The sequence below is a fragment of the Bos mutus genome, chromosome 16, assembly GCF_027580195.1.
Source record: "Bos mutus isolate GX-2022 chromosome 16, NWIPB_WYAK_1.1, whole genome shotgun sequence".
Lineage (NCBI taxonomy): Eukaryota > Metazoa > Chordata > Mammalia > Artiodactyla > Bovidae > Bos > Bos mutus.
In genome coordinates, this window is record NC_091632.1 from 64,320,924 (window position 1) to 64,339,760 (window position 18,837).

Below are 18,837 nucleotides of genomic sequence, written 5' to 3' on the forward strand. Positions count from 1 at the left end.
AAGTTAAGACAGTGAATCAGATGAGATATAAGTGATGCAAATAAGGGTGATTTATGCCAAAGAAAGTAACTGTTAGTTTAAAAAAAAAAAAATCAATTTTCAAGATCTATGTGTTTGAAGTCACACTAAATACAGGTAAACTTTTTCTATTAATAAGGTTTGGGGTCTGTGTGAAATGCTTTTTAAAATGTGAAACCCTAGGGAAAATCTGAGACATGAATAGTCTTAGAGATACAATCATTTTTAGAAGTCCCTGGGTATACTCATGGATAATGGGGGAGCATGGCTCAGGTAAGTCAGAAGATAAAAACAGTCCTGGAATTAAAATTTTGCATGAGTAATTTACAAAATAACTAAAAGACAATGAAGCTAACTATAAAAGTGCTAGGACTCCTTTTGCCTGTGATGACACAACTAAGAAATAAAGCAATCAAACCTAAACACACAGGGTTTCCAGAGTCTGCTTCTGAGCTACCTACTTGGATCTCACCTTGAAATGAAAGAATAATCATCTTGGTAACTCTAGGGGGTCCAGTGGTGAGGACAATGCCCTCTCACTGCTGAGGACCCCGGTTAGATCCCTGGTGGGGAACTAAAATCCCTCAAGCCACGAGATATGGCCAAGAAAAAAAAAACAAAAAACAAAAAATAAAACTATTGAATAATAATTTGGATGGAGGGTAGGAGACAAATCCAGGAATCCAGACCCAGCACTCCAGGCGATCCTTTTGCTTGGTAGAATTCCAGAAACACTTGTATAGCCTTTGTGAGCTAGAGGTTAGAAAGGCCTTTTACAAAAAGCGCATTTGTCCTCAAAACAACCCAATCAGGTGGATCACAATCCTTTCATAAGGGTTGTCTGTTCTGGGTAGTTAGTCTTTTTATGTAGCGTGAAAGTGTCTCTTAGCCAGAGAGAAAGACATTCTTGCTGCAATGACTTCTCAAGCAGAATTAAATGTCACTGAAAATGGGCTTCCCAAGTGGTGCTAGTGATTAAGAACCCGCCTGCCATTGCAAGAGATGCAAGAGACTCAGGTTCCATCCCTGGGTCAGGAAGATCCCCCTAGAAGAGGGCGTGGCAACCGACTGTAGTATTCTTGCCTGGAGAATCCCACGGGCAGAGGAGCCTGGCAGGCTTCATAGGGTCACAAAGAGTCGGACACGTCTGAGTGACTTAGCAGGAGCAGCAAAAATGCTGCAGTCAACTCCACATCAAATTAGTCCCTGCCTCAACCCCTCCCCAGCCTCCACACAAACATCCTCCACACAGACATCTCTCTCACGATGACAACAGTTCCAGAAGTGGGCACCGTTATCTCTCCCAGCACGAGATGACAGGGAGTTTCTACTCCTCTCAGAGGATTCCCAACCAAGGTTTCTTACAAACTGCTGATCCCCAGCGTCTAACGACTCAGGGTCAGTTTGGCTCAAGACCCTCTTTCTAGAATCTGGGTACAGCTGCCAAAGAATTAATGAAACTAGACCTGACCCTATACACATAGTTTCATTGTTGATGGTGATGCTTTCTGACAGCGGAATTCTTCTGAAATATATCTTGCTTCAAGACAAACCAGCGGCTGCCACCTCATTCCACAGAGGTGTAAAGCACAGTAGGTGAAATAGTGGCCATTCAGGACTGAGTTCACACATATGAACAGCAAACTCTACTAACACACTTAACAACCTAAAGCTTGAGTGAGAACCGCTGTCTGAGAACCTTAGGTGATAGCCATCATTCTCCTTTGGTTCTGCCCAGCTATTTCTGGGTAAAAGCTCTGTTTCTCTCTCCTTAACTTCCGGAGCCAGATGCTAAGATGCAAGCTTGGATGTGGAAACCCTTCTTCCAGAAAGCCCTGACAGACTTCCAAGCAGCCAATTCCTTTACCAAATCATCCATCTTCTGTAAAGACATGTCCTCAGTCTGTGATTTTCTTTTTTTTTTTTTTCCTCCTTCTAAAGTCAAATCAGAGTTAAGTCAGCCACCTATTTTTCTTTCTTTTTTTGGCCTTTCTCAGCTAGCAACTTAATGATAGGAGTTTATTATAAGGAAAGAATCACTTCAATGGCATAGTCATTAAGTTGTCAAAACTGAAGTGAAAACGAGATGAAGCCAACGGACAGGGAAATGTGCTGTGTGCTCAGTCACTAAGTCGTGTCGGACTCTTTGCAACTTCATGGGCTGTAGCCTGCAAGACTCTGTCCATGGGATTATCCAGGCAAGAACACTGGAGTGGGTTGCCATTTTCTTCTCCAAGGGATCATCCAACCCAGGGATTGAACCTAGGTTTCCTGCACTGGCAGGCAGATTTTTTTTTTTACCACTGAGCCACCTGGGGAGCCCAGATAGGGAAATAAATAATCCTTTAAGAATAAACCCCCCCACCAATGGAAGGAATAATAAAGTTACTGCTACATATGATCTAGAGAGAATAACCTTAGTTGAATTTGGTCTAAGAACTATTGAATTCCCAATACAGAAATGACTCCAAAACTTAGGTTATAGTTCTTAGAAAATTCCCATTTATGTGCAATAATATACTTTAGTGACCTTAAAATGCATGAAAAACTACTGTCTCCTCGTTTAGACAGTTATTCCTCTGAGATCAATGTGTCTCTTAAAACCAAACTCTGCCTTCTCATTCACATGCTGGAGTAACAAACAAGAGCTGTGACAACAGCCTGAAGTTATGAATGAGCAGTTATTTGTGAACACGCTTGTCAAGACAGATGTGGAATCTGTCAGTGTGGTGTGGGTTAGATACGGAAAGCCAAATGAACTGAGCCAAGGTCAAAGTCACAACATTTTTCTTTTTCCTCCTTGAGACTGGAAAGATGCTACAGGGCTTCCTGAAACTAACATCTCCAAAAAAGCAGCCCGAGTGTTACTCGGGCTCATGGTTGCCTCGTGACCCTCCTTTCCAAAACACCACGTCTCTTCCTCAGGAACGTCCTGCTTCCTAATGACCCATGTGGAGGCCGCGAGGAAGGCCTGAAGGAAGAGCCACACTCTCTCTGTGGACAGAGATGCGTGCCACATGCCAGTGTGAGAGCAAACAGCTGCCTGAGGAGGCTGGAAATGCATCCGAACTATTTCCAGAAGGTCTGGGCTTTGCAACATCCAGAAAGCATTTTCCATTTGCTTTAAGTTCCTCAAGTTGTTGTGATTAAAGGGGACATCTAAGCCCCACATTTCTGGCTTATCAGGCAGAACCAAGTCCAAAGGCTCATTTCTGAGAAGGAGGGGATGGGGTTGGTCCACAGAGAAGAGCTTGTGGGCACAAGAAGGCATTCCCCTCCTTCTAACAGCTCCTGATACTCTGCTTAGTTGCTTCACTCGTGTCCACCTCTGTGTGACCCCATGGACTGTATGTAGCCCACCAGGCTCCTCTGTCCATGGAATTCTCCAGCCAAGAATACTGGAGTGGGTTGACATGCCCTCCTCCAAGGGACCTTCCCGACCCAGGGATCTTCCCAACCCAGGGTCTCCTGCATTGCAGGCAGATTCTTTACCACTGAGTCACAGGGAAGCCCCCTAACAGACCCTAAGCCCAGTAAACTTGGTTCCCTTGGGACAGCAGTGCCCTCTCACACCAATGAAGTGGTTTTACTCGGTTGCTCCAGGAAAGCCAGGATGCTGCGTCACTCAGAGAGCATCTTACTCTAATGACAGCTGCTCCTGCCCGAGTGTGGCCTGTCCTCTCGGACAACACCTCCTCAGTTTTCATTTCCTCCTCAAACCCTTTGCAGCAACTTCTCACCACCCTCTCCCCTTCTTCCCACCCGTCCTCCTCTGGGAGACTTCTACCCTGTAATGGCATTTTGTTGCTGAAGTCTGTTGCTAAATGAATTGCCTGGGACTTCCCCAGCAGTCAGTGGTTAAGACTTCGCCTTCTAATGCAGAGGTTGTGGGTTGGGTCCCTGGTCAAAGAGCTAAGATCTCACATGCCTCGTGGCCAAAAATCCAGAATTTAGGAAAAAAAAAAAAAAAGAAGAAGTAATACTGTAACCAATTCAATAAAACCTTTAAAAATGGTCTGCATTTTTTTTAAAAGTCTTTAAAAATGTTAGAAAATAATAATTAATAAATAAATAAATTGCCTGGCAGTGAAGAAACCGCTGTGGCTGGTTCCTGATCATGAACGTGAGATGAGGTCCAAACATCCTGGCTACCTTCTCAACAGAGCCTCTCACCAGGGGAGGCGATGAGACAAGGGACCTGGGAGAAGGGGCCGAGCGTGGCCCAGAGACAAGCTGCCCAGAAGCCCCTCGGCATGTTAGCCTTTTATGAACAATATCCTCCCTCATCCAACCCCAACCTTTGTTGGATTTCAGCCTTTAGGGCCCAGAAAGATAAAGAGGCAAGTATTATGTAACTCATACGCATATTCAGAGAGATCAGTTAAAATCATTTCAAAAAAAATTTCCCTAGAAATGTACAGGCCCTTGCAACACCCTGAGATGTCAAAAAATAAATAAATAAATAAACCCTGATATTAATGCACTGAGCATGCCTAGCAAGACACTCCAGCTGGGAGGGATCCAGGATGCAGATCTCCTGTGCCAGAGGTGGCTATTGCCAGTCAGAGGCTCTGAAAGTTTACTAAATAGAAACGTTTCCTGAGGGCAGATATCATGCCCCCTCTTAATTTTATTTTCAATGTGTTTCCAGGACAGAGCACTCTGCTATATACACATGGACTGCTACTCTTGCAATCCACAAACATGACTTCCCTGATGCTAGGTATTTTTCATATTTTAATACCTCTAAAATCCCAATGATCTCTTAGAAACAATGGCATGTTACAATTAATGAGCGCTCTAAGTGGCATATGAAATTACAGACTGTCGCTTCAGGCGTGTCTGACTCTGTGACCCCAAGGACTGTAGCCTGCCAGGCTCCTCTGTCCATGGGATTTTCAAGAATACTGGAGTGGGTTGCCATTTCCTACTCCAGGGGATCTTCTCAACCCAGGGATCCATATGAAATTATGGTGCATTGTGAAATCAGTGGTGCTTGAGATTCAATGCATAATAACTGCCTGCAAAGCAAGCCTATTAAATGCCAGAAGTAGCTACACTGGGAATTTCTTTGCACATCATCACCCATCCTCCACAATCCTAGGGGGCAGGGCACATCTTCATTATGACAAGTGAACAAACTGAGATCAACTTAAGTGCCAGGGCTGTAGCCCCACCACCAAGCTACGGATGGCAGAGCCAAGATCTGAATTCAGCAGTGTGCGTTAAGTCGCTTCAGTTTTATCAGACTCTTTGTGCCCCCATGGACTGCAGGCTGCCAGGCTCCTCTGTCCATGGAATTCTTCAGGCAAGAATACTGGAGTAGGTTGCCATTTCCTCCTCCAGGGGATCTTCCCAACCCAGGGATCAAACCCGAGTCTATGTCTCCTGCACTGGCAGGGCAGGTTCTTTACCACTAGCGCCACCTGGGAAACCCCTCAGCAGGAAGCAACTGAAATGTCCCTGAGGCAGTTTGAATAACTTGCACTGAGACAGTCAGGTGGCTCACCCAGACAAGACCACGTTTTAACAACTTCCATCGGCCTAGAGTAGGGCTGCTTGTCTTTGAAGCTCCCTTTTCCCTTTCCACCTCTGAGACTGTTCTGGTGCAATTCCCTTTTACTTATTCTCTTTCTTTTACTTATTGGGTCTGTCTGGCTCTCAAGCCTGTGCTCATTAGACAACACCATCCTGCCTTACCCAATCCATTTTCAAGAGACAAGATGAATCTCCTATTAATCAAATTTAGAAAAGTTTTGCAAAGAAATCATGGCAGTTCAAGATGAAGACCAGGAGACTAGAAAGATCACAATATTTGTATCAACTACCTGCAGAGATAAAAGCAGAATGTGTTAAAGACAAGAAAAAAGACCCAGGGCTGTAGAAAAGGATTCAAAAATATAGTGCCTTCTGGAGGGGAAGAATGCAGAGCTTCTAGGAATAGAATTCCTGCCAGGAGAGGAAAGTCACCACCCTTTCAGGGATGTTCTATGTCAGTTTTCAAGAGGGCAGGAAAAGTCATGCTCTCTGTTTCCTGATCTCTATTTAGGGCTTCTATTACTTATACCTGACTTCCCTGGTGGCTCAGATGGTAAAGCGTCTGTCTACAATGCAGGAGACCTGGGTTCGATCCCTGTGTTAGGAAGATCCCCAGGAGAAGGAAATGGCAATCCACTCCAGGACTATTGCCTGGAAAATCCCATGGACAGAGGAGCCTGGTAGGCTACAGTCCATGGGGTCGCAAAGAGTCGGACACAACTGAGCAACTTCACTCACTATTACTTATACCTAAAAGCCTGACTTTCAATAAGACATCGCTGATAGAAATAGTTACAGCCATGTCCTCAGATGTTGCAGGGAAAATACTTGAACAGACTATACAGGGTTACTTGTGAGAATGAAATATGTGCACACATATGAAATATTTAAAACTATGCTTGGCACATAGTGTGTACCCGCTGAGGGTTAGCTTTCATCATCATCATTATCACCAGCATTTTCATTCTTATCTGCAAAATTGGAAACAGGAACTGGGTGGTTCTGAAAGGCCTGGTATTGCCTTTAGCATAGGAACAAGATCCATCAGGCATGGTTTCCCTGATAACAGAGGTAAGATTTCCATCTGTCCACATCTCCTGGTCTTTCAACTATGCTTTCAACTCATAGATCTTTCTTCTGGTGACTTAGTCTTATTCTCTAAAGGGAAACCCTCATTCATTTATTAAGTATTGGTTGAGCAAAAACAATAAGCTGTAAGAACATAGCTAAGTCCAAGTGAGTTCTTGTTCTGAGGTAGGTCACCAACCGATGAAGACAGGTCAGGACACAGCTAGATTTTACCTACAGCAAAAGAAAAGAGGCTGAGATAGAGATGAGTATCAGTACTGTGAGAGTGCATACAGAGGAAGAGCTAATTAAATATGACGAGGAACATCAAAGAAGGTTTCATAAGGAGATGGCACTCATTTAACCTCAAAGGATGCTTAAAGGTGTTAAAAGATGGCTCTCTAAGTGGAAGAAACAGCATAAACAAAGGCCTAATGGCAGGAAAATAAATAGCCCCTTTGGGTAAAAGCAAAGAGAGTGATCTGGCTGGAGTGTAGTTTTCATGGGAGGATTTAGTTGGGGGCGGGATGCTGATCAAGGAGGAGGGACCAGACCCTGAAAGATCTTGGATGTTATCTAAGATATCTGAGATCTTATCTACAAAGCCAAAATTCTCAAGGCCTTCCTATATTAGGATTAGACAATGATGGGCCTGCTAGATTACCAGCCCTGCCAGTCTCTGTTCCCACCCTCTTAGGTGCCAAAAATCACCTAAGGACCTATCCCAGGGAGCCATGCAAACAGATCCTCTGAGGGAAAGTTACAAAGAAATGAATGAGATGGAGGTCCTGAGACATCCTGGGCTGGTGGGAGTGGTCCCCAGAGTGTTACTTTTAATCACATCAGAACACCTCTAAAATATCTTTTTTATATCTCATAACCAGTGGCATGTTATAGTCAATTTTCAGCGATGTTTCTTTCTTCAGGGCACATATAAAAAGGGTTCACTTTAAAATCAACGGTCTTTGGGAATCAGTGATTAATAGGTACTCTGCAAGGAAGGTCCACTAAGTGCCAGAGGCAGGGTTTGGGACTTCTTTACACAGGTCATGGTCAGTCTTTTGCAACCCTAGGAAGCCAGCATCTTATTCATCTTTACAAATGAAGAAACAGAGGCATGAGTCAATGAAGTTCCCCACCCTACACACAGGTATTCCAGAAGAGAGAACAGGAAGGCAATCTAGAGCCTGTGGGGAAAAGGTCAACGGGGAGAGTTTATGAAGAGCTGAGGCCACCAAGCCCATCTGGCAGTAAAGTGGTGGTCACAGCACAGAACTGTTCTAACCTACCGGAGGTTAGAAAAGAAACAAAACCCGTGACAACCACCGAAACCGACTTGTGGTTGCAGCGTGACTCGAATTTCTCTCAAACACAGGATGGAAGCAAGCTCTGCAGTCTAAACAAACCCATCAAACAGTCCCTAGCATGTGATTAAAGTGAAACTACCTGGAAGACACTGAATTCCTAGGTCAACAACTATCCTTGTTTAAAGAAGAGTAAAAGACAAAGCACACCATGTGGTTTCAAAATGACAGTGGAAACTTTTGTTTATCTCGGCCAGAGGCACGTTTCATCAAGCTATTCAGCATGGGCAGAGTAGACCCACCCTTCGGCAGACAGGGAGAATGAGCACATTTGGGAAACCCACACCCTCTCTCCAGGGTCGCTCAAGACCAGACCGGAGGTGCTGCAAGAGGAGGGCTGAGCAGGACCGGAAGTGCTCCATGAGGCGGGCTGAGGGAGCTGCAGCCAGAGCTCTTCCCCGCCCTGCTCACCTTAATACTGGGCTTCCCAGGGGGCGCTAGTGGCCAAGAATCCCCTGCCAATGCAGGAGACATGTAAGATGAAGGTTCGATTCCGGGGTTCAGAAGATTCCCCTGGAGAAGGCAATGGCAACCCACTCCAGTATTCTTGCCTGGGAAACCCTATGGACAGAAGAACCTGGAGGGCTACAATCCATGGGGTTATAAAGGGTCAGACACGACTGAGCGCGTGCGGGCGCGAGCGCGCGCACACACACACACACACACCCACCCCTTAATACTGAACTTGTAAAGGGGTGGGTGGGACCAGGGAGGGAGAAGGATCCCCTAGTCCCACCTTGGTGGTCGGCTTGCACATCTCCCTCAGGGGTAGTCTCCTCCACTCTTCTTCCCTAACCTTCGAAAAATGCAGCCTGAAGTGTGTTGTAATCTCTGGGCAAAGGCCTAGCAGTCGGTGACCTCCTCTGTTCTAACCCAGATTTGATATGGGATCAACAGTGAGTCATTAGCCCTTTTTTCACATCTCAGTTTCCTCTAGGAAACAGGATCTGTCATTCTTTCATATCTTTTTATATGAAAGAGGCTGTGCCTGGGTTACATCAACTTTTCACTAGAGAGAAGACAGCATTCAAAAAGTGCAGTTCCTTGAGTAGACCCCAGGGGTCGCTGTGGAGACACAGGCGGCTCCCGGAGCCTCTGCCAGGTCAGCGGGTCCCCACCTACTCCTCCAGCTTGACAAAGCCCAGCCTCCATCCGGTTGGTAGGGACTCCTCAGAAGAGGAGAGCGGCCTCCCTTGGCAACAAAGACGCCCAACTGCTTCAGTTATAACCAGTGTATTTCTTTGAGGGTTTTTCCCAGACTGTGAAAAGTAAAAGAAAGAAAAGAGGAAACCCTGGAAGAGACGAACGTGGCCTAAGTTAAATGTGACCACAATTAGGCACTAGAGTTAGTACAAGCAATGATGCAATTCAATACAAGTGGGAGAATTAAAACTTGGTCTGCTGTGTATTAATAACTCAGTCATTGGGGAAGTCTAGGGAAGAGGTTCAAGTCTGTCTCTGATCTCTGTGTCTCTCTTTTTCACACATCCACACACACAGAATCTTCAAAAACGAAATCCCTATCACTTGGCTGTACACCTGAAACTAACACAATATTATAAATCAACTATAGTTCAATAAAAGAAAAAGAATCCCTGACTGTCCAGCAAAAATACTACTATATTCTAGCAATTGCTAGTGTTTTCCTTCACTGGTTGACAGTCCAGCCATGCATTGGAGAAGGAAATGGTAACCCACTCCAGTATTCTTGCCTGGAGAATCCCATGGACAGAGGAGCCTGGTGGGCTACAGTCCATGCGGTCGCAAGAGTCAGACACGACTTAGTGACTAAACCACCACCACCAGCAATATATACATAGAAAAGATATACCCATGAATAGAGTGTTAAGTTGCACCCCTGCCCCAAATCATAATGCTACTACTGTGTCCATTCTATGTTCCATGATTTCACTTGGCAATTTACAGGGGAAATAGAAAATGAGATTGCCTGGTATTAAATGTTTAGCATTTATGTGAGTCAATTACAAAAGAAACCTCATCATGATATCTCCAGCTGTACAGTTGAATTTATCTAATTCAATATGACAGAATAAACCAACATGATTATTGACTTTCTTCCATTGCGTAGCTTGGAGATTCCACTCTTCCTGAACATGAGCTGCTTATTTTCCTTGCAAGGAAAATCCAAGATAATCCCACACTTCTTTTTTCTCTGTCCCGACTAACATCATACTGCTGCTGACTGAAGTTACAGATGGGTGGGGTGACGCTACTGCTCAGGCTAAATGAATGGCAAGTTTTGATGCCTCTCGTTGAAGCCCTTTAAGACCATCATAATATACTATATATCATACAAAAGAGTGAAATTCATGTTCCAACTTACTTAAGAAAACTTACTGATTATTTGTGTATTTCATGTTAATGTCCTTTTGAGCCTAAAGATGTTTTGTTTTTAGGTTATTACTTTGGAGGTGGTGCTACTGCAGAATTTAGCAATCCCAAGTAAATCCCAGAGTTACCAGGCTTCTCTACATGGGAATTTCATAATTTTTTTTTTTATTTAAGGGGGTTGGGAATGGGAAGAGGACCTGTCCTGTGCATTCTAGAGTGGTTAACAGCAATCCCTGGCCTCTCCATCCCCAGTCATGACATCCAAAAATGTCTCCAGACATTGCCAAACATTCCCTGAGGGTGGGAATAGCAAGAGCGGTAACATCACCACAATAAGAACCATGACACCTGCCTGAAATTTGTTACATGGGAAAGAGAGGAGAAAGAAAGAAAAAAAGAAAGTTTTGTCTCATCCTTTTTCCTTTTTTGACTGTCCAAGTGTCTACATATTTCAATTGTTAATCATTTGGATTCTTACTCCATTAAGTGGAATTACTCTTTCTAAATTTCTAAAGCCTACCTAGTACAGTGTCTTTGGAATAGATGTGCCTTGAGGTTCCAGTGGATTGTCAAAGGATGAGAAGTCCGCTAATTCCCACTGGGTAAAGTGTGGGTAAACCTTAGTATAACTCCACTTTGAGCCTTAAACTAACAGCATGTGAAAAGATCAATATGAATAAATTCAAAACTAATCAGACCCCTTCTTCCAATGTTGACACAGTATTATAACCCATACATACCTTCTTGACTAAAATTCATCCTAGGAGATTGGCACCTGGCCAGTTCTATTCATATTTACTGTATTTATATAGTACACTGGTCCAAGGATAATATTTAAGACAAAATATGCTTCAAGGCATATACAATATCTCTTATATTTTTACTTTTAAAACTTCGCTTGCTAAAAATATTCGTCTGAACTGTATAAAATGTCCTGCAAAGGACTATCAAGAATCTGTAATGATATATAGCTCATTGAGTATAATTAGAGCATATTTGTAATATTTGAGTTGAAGTCACTCCCTGAACGCTAATAAGTTGGTGGTAAAAAATGAACCAGTGATCTTTCCCATGCCTCCATCCCTGGGGCTCGTGACCCTCCTCGGATTTCCTTTGAGAAATGACAGGCACACTCCCTCCCCACAGCAGCTTCAGAGAGGACCAAGTTAAAAGTTAGGCGGAACAGTCCTCAAGAGGGAGACTTGGTATATAAGCCAATGCTGTCCTTTCAATTTGCCCTTTAAAAAATATAGTGGAGTGATTTTTTTTTTCTTTTCTTCCTTTTTTTTTTTTTTTTTGGAAGGGTTCTCTATATTCCAGTATAACTAGAAAGTGCTGGAAAATCAGTTAACCTACTTTCTATAAAATTATCCACAGTCTTAGCACAGTAGTATCAAATCTGCTATTAATAAGACTTTCTGCTCCTAAACTTCCTTTTAGACTTTAAGAAGCCTGCATTCTTTGTAGGAAAACTGATAGTGTATATTTTATCCTGTGCTGATCAGAGGTTTTCAATTTCTTTGTAGCTGGGAGTGGAAACAGAAGGGAATCCACACACCCATCTTTAATGCCAACCTCTGAAATCCTAATAATCTGAGAATTTTCCCAGTTTGGTGATGATTATGATCCTGAGTGGGATCATCTCAATTCTTGAGATTGAAGAGGGTTTGAAAGAATGAACCCTCTTGGGTAACTTGCTCTCTCTACACCTATATCAGGAAAAGATCAGACCTCCTCTGTGTTATGAAAATACCAGCAGTTCATTAAAGCTGTTGCAGGTAAACACTGAAGGGTTGGCTTGTTCTGATTCTACATAACTGCCTGCCTGCCCAAATTCCAGTAGAACGTCGCACGTGCTAGAGAAAGCAAACTGACTCAACTCCCTGTTGGATCTCAAAGATTTTGGACTAAATTACAATGAACTTTCTTTCCTAATATCTCCAGGGCTCCACCCCAGGTAGAAAGCTTTCCTTCTTCCCACCCCCCTTACCCACCTCCCCCCGCCCCGCATCACGAAGATGGAGTGTATATTATCACCACTGTGGTGAATGGTGCCATAATTACAATAATAAATTCGACCCCCTTGCCAGGATCTCCTATCTCGGCTCTGCTCTTAGACAACAGATGATCCTGCAGCAAAACAGAGGTCGCCAGGAACACTGGGGTTGTATACGTCAGCGATATTCTGAGACCATCAGATACAAGACACGGCAAGTCCCGGAACTACGACTTGTCAAACTAAATATAAATATTCAAAAAGAAAAGCACCTCTCTGCAATTAGAACCTCTAGGATAAAATTACCAAGATGGCCATATTATCTCTGTAGGCAAGACACAGAGACTTTGTGAAGGCAGCCAGAGAGTATATAGGGCATGAAAAGGGGCGGAGAGAAATGGGCAACCAATGAAAAGTGTATTTTCTTGGGATTTGGAATACGCAAAAGTTGGAGCTTTTTTTTTTCTTTCTTTCTTTTTCTTCTTCCTGGTATTTAACCCTCTCAGGTATCAATATATGCTGCTTCTTTGCTTTTTCTTTTTTTAAGAACTTGGAAATCATTCTAAGCTAACTGCCCTTTTCCCTTCCGCCCAAGGAACTCCAACAATAAATCATTTCACTTCCATGGCTACTGTATGCCAGCTGGTTTTGAGGACACTGCCCTCAGAGAAGCCAGTTTAAAAAAAAAAAAAAAATCGGCTGTCTTCTACGCTGAGATTCAGGAATGCAACGAAGTGACTGCAGGAAGCCTATGAAAGGGCAGGGAACACCGGGCTCCAGAGTGAGAAAGATAAACGATAAACGCCTAAGAAAAAGGATTTGCTACACCGGCGATTTTAAGAAGGCAGGTTTGAGAGGATTCTGGAAAAAAAAAAAAAACATGAAGGAAAAACTCTTTTAAACGTAGCCAGAAACGAAGCTGTCCTCTCTACCATTCCAGGTGAAATCAAAAGGGGACGTGGTTACAAGATCTCGCCTTGGCGGGGACGGGGGGATGTAAACACCCCGTCGAGGTCAGAGATTCACGAATTGAGGGGTTGGAGGTAGGTTTTTGGAGGGGTCGCCAGATCGGGTTTCGTCTTGGCGATGCTGACATTTTTCGGGGAGTTAGAGACAATAGGGAAGGCTTGCAGAATCAGCTGATAGGTCGGCACGGAATGGGGCGCCTTCCGGTGAGGCTCGTTTTGAGCCACTCTTTTTTTTTTTTTTTTTAACCCTTCGTGCCCCAGTTCGGCGGGCTCCAGGCCAATCGGAGCAAAGAAAACAAACCCACCGAGGTTTCCCGGTTTAACTCGGCCCCGGGGAGTGCCTGGAGTTTGACAGAGGAGGGCTGACTCCTAGCCGGTGGCCGAGTCGAAAATTCCAGGGAAGAGGGAAAAAAAGAGAGAAAGAATAACGCCTTATAAAGGACGGGGGCGTTGTGGGGGAGAGGAAGAAATGGAGAAAATAAAGTCGCAACTCCACGTTTTAAAGCCTAATGTTCTCAAGCACACAACTGGCAAGGAGGTGGGTGGGACGGAGGACCGGAGAAGGGGAAGGAGCGAGCCGGGGACCCCAGAGGGCAGGGCTATCCCTGGAGTGGCTGCGGTTCTGGAAGCCTCGGGCAGCGCTAAGCCCCGGGGAATGGAAGCGAAGAGCGGTACTTACTTTCCGAGGGTAAGAAGGACGGCATGTCTATTTTGTAAACCTCCTTGGCGTAGTATTCCTCGTCGCTCCGCTCGCGCTCGCAGGCGGCCGCCCTCCGGCTCGCCTTCTCCTGGAGCAAGTCCCTGGTGCTGTTGTAGATGGAGATCACCTCCGGGGGGACCTCCTCGGGTTCGGGGTAGTCTTCTGGGGGGCTGGTGAGCTTCAGCTTGCTCAGGATCTGCCCGCGGATCGCCTCGATCCTCTTGCGCATGAACTGGTCCATGTCGAGCGTGCTGCAGGTAGACAGGCTGAGCGCGACCGTGACCAGATGCAGGAGCAGAAACGCGCTCAGCACACAGTAGTGCATTTTTTTAAAGGTGGAAAAAAAATTTTTTTTTCTTTTAAGTAAAAAGTAAGAAAAAAAAAAAAACCTAGCAACTCTCAAAGTACAGATCAGGTAGATTTTTTTTAATGCGAAACTTTTGCAAACAATCGAGAGTCAATGTCCGAGAGAAAAAGGTATCTTGCTTCAATTCCTTTCAAAAGAAAAGGCAACGTCGTTCCCCAAGTGGAAATATTAATACACGACGGGCAGGGGGAACCTGCACTTGAGGGAGTCGGCAAAAGTTTTCTTGGAGCGACGAGATGGAGGGGAGGGGGGGCGGAAAAAAGAGACGAGTGGCTATTAGGCAGAAATAAATTTAGCAGGAGGAAACGGAGTTCAGTGTGTCAGTTTCGGGTGCGGAGTGGCGAATCTGAACTCGGCTCCTCCGGCCAAAAGGGAAGAGATGAAAAGGTCCCGGGGCTGGCAGCGGGCGCGCCGGCGGGAGGGGCGCGGGCCGCGCTGTCAGAGGGGCGGCCGAGGCCGGCCGGCTCCAATTTATATATTTCAAGAAGGAGCGGCGCGGCGCGGCCCTGCCTTCCACTGCAGCGCTGAGAGCAGGAGCGGCAGCAGCTCCGGAGCGGAGGAGCGCACACGTGTGTGAGTGTGTGTGTGAGTGTGCGTGTGAGTGTGTGTGGTGTGAGTGTGGGCGCGCGCGCGCCCGGGTGCGCGCGCTGGGGGCGAGCCCGGCCCGCGGCGGGGAGGCGGGAGAGCTTCGCTCGGCGCCCGGGACTCGGCCGGGTCCGGCGCGGGCCGCGGAGGCCGCGCAGGGAGGCGGCGAGGATCCTGCTCCCGGAGCTGCGCGCGGGGCCGACACCCCGGCCGGCGCGCCGACCCGCCCGCTCACTCCACGTTGCCGCCGCTGGCGAACGCGTCCGGCCTCCAGCTCCCTCCTTCTGCTCCTCCTTCTGCTCTCGCTCCAAACGCCAACCCGGCAACAGGCGAGCGGCGGCCGCCGCCGTGGCTCTCGCCGCCGGCGGACCGCAGCGGCAGCCCGGCGACGCGCCGGCGGGGGAGTTTTATTCCTAGCGGGGTGGCGAAGGGGTTCCCTCGGACTCCCACCCCGACCCACCCTCGCCTGGTTTCTCTCCCACGTGGGCTTTTCTAGCTTAGGGCAGCAGGCACTTGGCAGCCCGCAGAAGGTCCTCTCCTGCTTTCTCCTTTCTGCAGCCGGACAGCCCCCTCGGTTTGCTCCCGAATGGCTCCCTAGACCGTTATCCTAGCTCTCCATCCCTCTCCCAGGGCCTCCTTCACTTGCGCTCTCTCCCTTCCCGGTGTGTCGCTTCCTTTCTGCCTCTCTCTCTCGGTCCTTCTATATCTCTCTGGCTGACCTCTCTCTCTCTCTCCCTGTCTCTGTCTCTCTCTCTCTTCGGGAGCTTCTGGAGCTCCCCTCAGAGCGAACCTTCTGCTGGCAGCAGATAACATCACGATCCTGCCTGGGAGGAGAGATTTATAAGTTCTCCCCGAACCACGTGTTTGCCTTCAACAAAGTGACGTGCTAGGATTACAGTCAGGAGTCCTCTCGTTTACTTAGACCACGAGCTCTCCCTGAACCGTTGAGGGGGTGTGGAAATGAGGGTGGCTGAGAGGCAGGGAGAGAGGAGGTGCAGTGTGCGCCCTGACAGAAGTGATTTATGGTATTTACTTTATATAGTCATTTTGGACCCGTCTGGTGAAGGACAGGCGACCAAGCCTCCCATTTTTACTTCATGTGGCTTGCTCCCGGCTTCCCAGATGGGATCACTTGCTCTAGTCTTCCCATATTGCACACACACACACACACACACACGCCCGCACACTTAGGCAAATGAGCATCAAACAGTTGACTCTGGGCCAGGCCAGCCCCTGAGATAGGTCATCCAAGCTCCACTTTCTTTGCTGTTGTTCACTCACTAAGCCATGTTCCACTCTGCGACCCCGTGGACTGCAGCTGCCAGGCTTCCCTGTCCTTCTCTATCTCCCGGAGTTTGCCCAAATTCATGTGCATTGAGTCGGTGATGCTATCTAATTTCTCATCCTCTGCCACCTTATTCCCCTTTTGCCTTCAGTCTTTCCCAGCACCAGGGTCTTTTAGTGGAGTCATTTTCTGAGATTCCACAGCACCTGCGCTGCTACCTCTGTCCTAAAGCTTATTATGGTTTGTTGTTCACAGCCTGGTTCTGCACTTGAAACAGAACTTTATCTTGTGCACCCAGAGAATGAATTGCATTTATTTTGCTGTTTGAATGGATATCCTCTTAATTTGCTGCCAAAGGCTTTCTCTTCACCTTTTCCCCCAGCTAGACGTGAGTGACCAACTTCATTTTTTTCCACAGCATATATCCAGGAAGCTGGGATTTTAAGTGTTAGATGTCTGCTGTTATACACTACTTATAACTTGACATTTTCTATTTCAACCTAGTCCAAATGAGATGAATAAAAATAATGCTTGCCCCTGTTCACTTTTCCCTTTTTCTCTTCTTTTACCTTTACTCAAAAAACATTTTCATCATGACTGTAGCCATACCAACTAGACAGATGATTTAAACTGCAAACTGTTGAGTTTTCCCCCAGACTCAAGGCCACTATATCATTCTGTAGTTTAGATGTTCCTTTTATTACAGAAAGGTCACAAGGAACTTTCTCTAACTTTTGGAATTTAAACTTTCCATGGGTATGGGGTCTATATCATTAGTAAGTAGAGAGTTAAAATAGCTGTAGTAACAGTAGCAGACACATTTTACACTTAGTAACGTGCTGTGCTGTGCTGAGTCACTCAGTCGTGTCCGACTCTTTGCGACCCCATGGACTACAGCCCTCCAGGCTCCTCTGTCCATGGGATTCTCCAGGCAAGAATACTGGAGTGGGTTGTCATGCCCTTCTCCAAGGGATCTTCCCTTCCCAGGGATTGAACACAGGTCTCCTGCATTGCAGGTGGATTCTTTACTGTCTGATCCACTAGAGAAGCCGGTAGATCCTTAGATGTACATGTTCATTTAATCTTCACAAAGTATTTTTATTATCTCTACTTTGCAGATGAAGAGACTGTGGTACAGAGAAGCTAAGTACCTTTTTCAAGTAAGAAGCAGAGCTGGATTTTGTGAACAGAATCCATTTCCATGTTCTCACCCACTATGTATTTCTAAGAAGCACTGGTTCCAGAACATGTCTGATAAACAAGGATTCTGTGGTGAAGTGAAGTTTAGGAGATACTGGGTACTGTTGCCCTCTCAGGGGTTCATATTTCCCACCATGTTAAAGGCTGAGACTCTTCTGAACTCCTGTGGACATGGGATTTTTCCCTATTCAAACACATTGGAAAACTCTGACATAAAGGAATGGTTCCAGCACACTCTGAATAATTCTGAAAATTACGTATAAATCGACATAGGTGTGTTCTTTTCTTTAGGTCAGCTGAAAATTGAAGCAGCTTGAAAGGAGTTAGGACAACCAGCTACAATTCCAATAGTCAAAGCAAATTAGAGGCCCTACCGTGGGGTGAGCAGTTTCATCAAGTTGTCATCCCTTTGAGTTAAGTTTGTGAACTGCTCTAATCTAGCTAGACACAAATGAGGAACACTGAATATCCTTACACTGGGGGCAATGACAGAACATAAAGCAGGAGGGACTGAGTGAAGATGTGGCTTTGGAAGGCGCTGGTTACCTCAGGCACCATACTCTGCCAAGGACATAGGTTCAGCCTCCCCTCAAATTAGGGAGACTACCTCTGAGATATAAAGGCAAACGCACCTGAGGTTAAGTGGATTCAGATTCCAGTGTGGATAAAGCAGCAGAAGTCCATCTCCATCACTGCTAGGAAAACAAGCTAAGCCATAAATCCTTCTGACAACCCCCTTCCCAACATACACACACACACTTTTGTCCATAATATTTAGTTTGTTGAACACATATTGCTTACTTTACAACTCCTTAGACTCCTGGCCTATTCATAAGAGGCTACTTTTAGTACTTCCACAGCCTAAGAAGGGAGGACAGCGGAGGGGTTGGTCACTGTAGTGTGACTGAGCAGTGTCTTGAGTATAGCAGGAGGAGCCCCTTTCTATCACTCAGGTGAGCAATCCCTTGAAGATGCAACAGGTAAGACTTCAAGAGCTGTCTCCCCACTTTGCCATAGCCATATGGGTATTTAACCTCCACAGACCATCCTGATTCCCTCAAGGAGGCAGGTGAGCATTGTGGTTAAAAAAAAAAAAAAAAAGAAGGTAGGTTCCAGATTCAAGTTTTCTTGGATTCAAATATCTGTCACTTTCTGGCTTTATGATCCTGGACAAGTTACTCAGACACCTTGTGTTAGTTTCTTCATCTATGAAATGGGGATAACACACAGCTACCAAGAATATAAGATGATTGTGAATTACACACGGTACGAAGAGAGCTTCTAACACAACCTGGCACTTAATACGTGTTCATTAAATGTTAGCGACCATTTTCGTATCCTCTTTCAGCTTCAATTTGTCAGATCTTTCCCCAATAGGATGAAAAACCCAGGGAAG

At 45.8% G+C, this 18,837-nt stretch overlaps 1 protein-coding gene across 5 annotated transcripts in view; it reads right to left on the minus strand.

The window, feature by feature from the left end:
- TGFB2 (transforming growth factor beta 2) overlaps window positions 1–15,775 on the minus strand; it is a 97,342-nt gene extending 81,567 nt beyond the window's left edge. For 3 of the 5 annotated variants that reach the window (XM_070385508.1, XM_070385506.1, XM_070385507.1), the window contains exon 1: window positions 13,984–15,775. In XM_070385508.1, the coding sequence (XP_070241609.1) occupies window positions 13,984–14,329 (346 nt within the window). In that variant the 5' untranslated portion in view covers window positions 14,330–15,775. The remainder of the gene's footprint in view (window positions 1–13,983) is intronic. The other 2 variants (XM_005898568.3, XM_005898569.3) reach the window with 2 other exon arrangements.
- Between the last annotated feature and the right edge of the window lie 3,062 nt (window positions 15,776–18,837).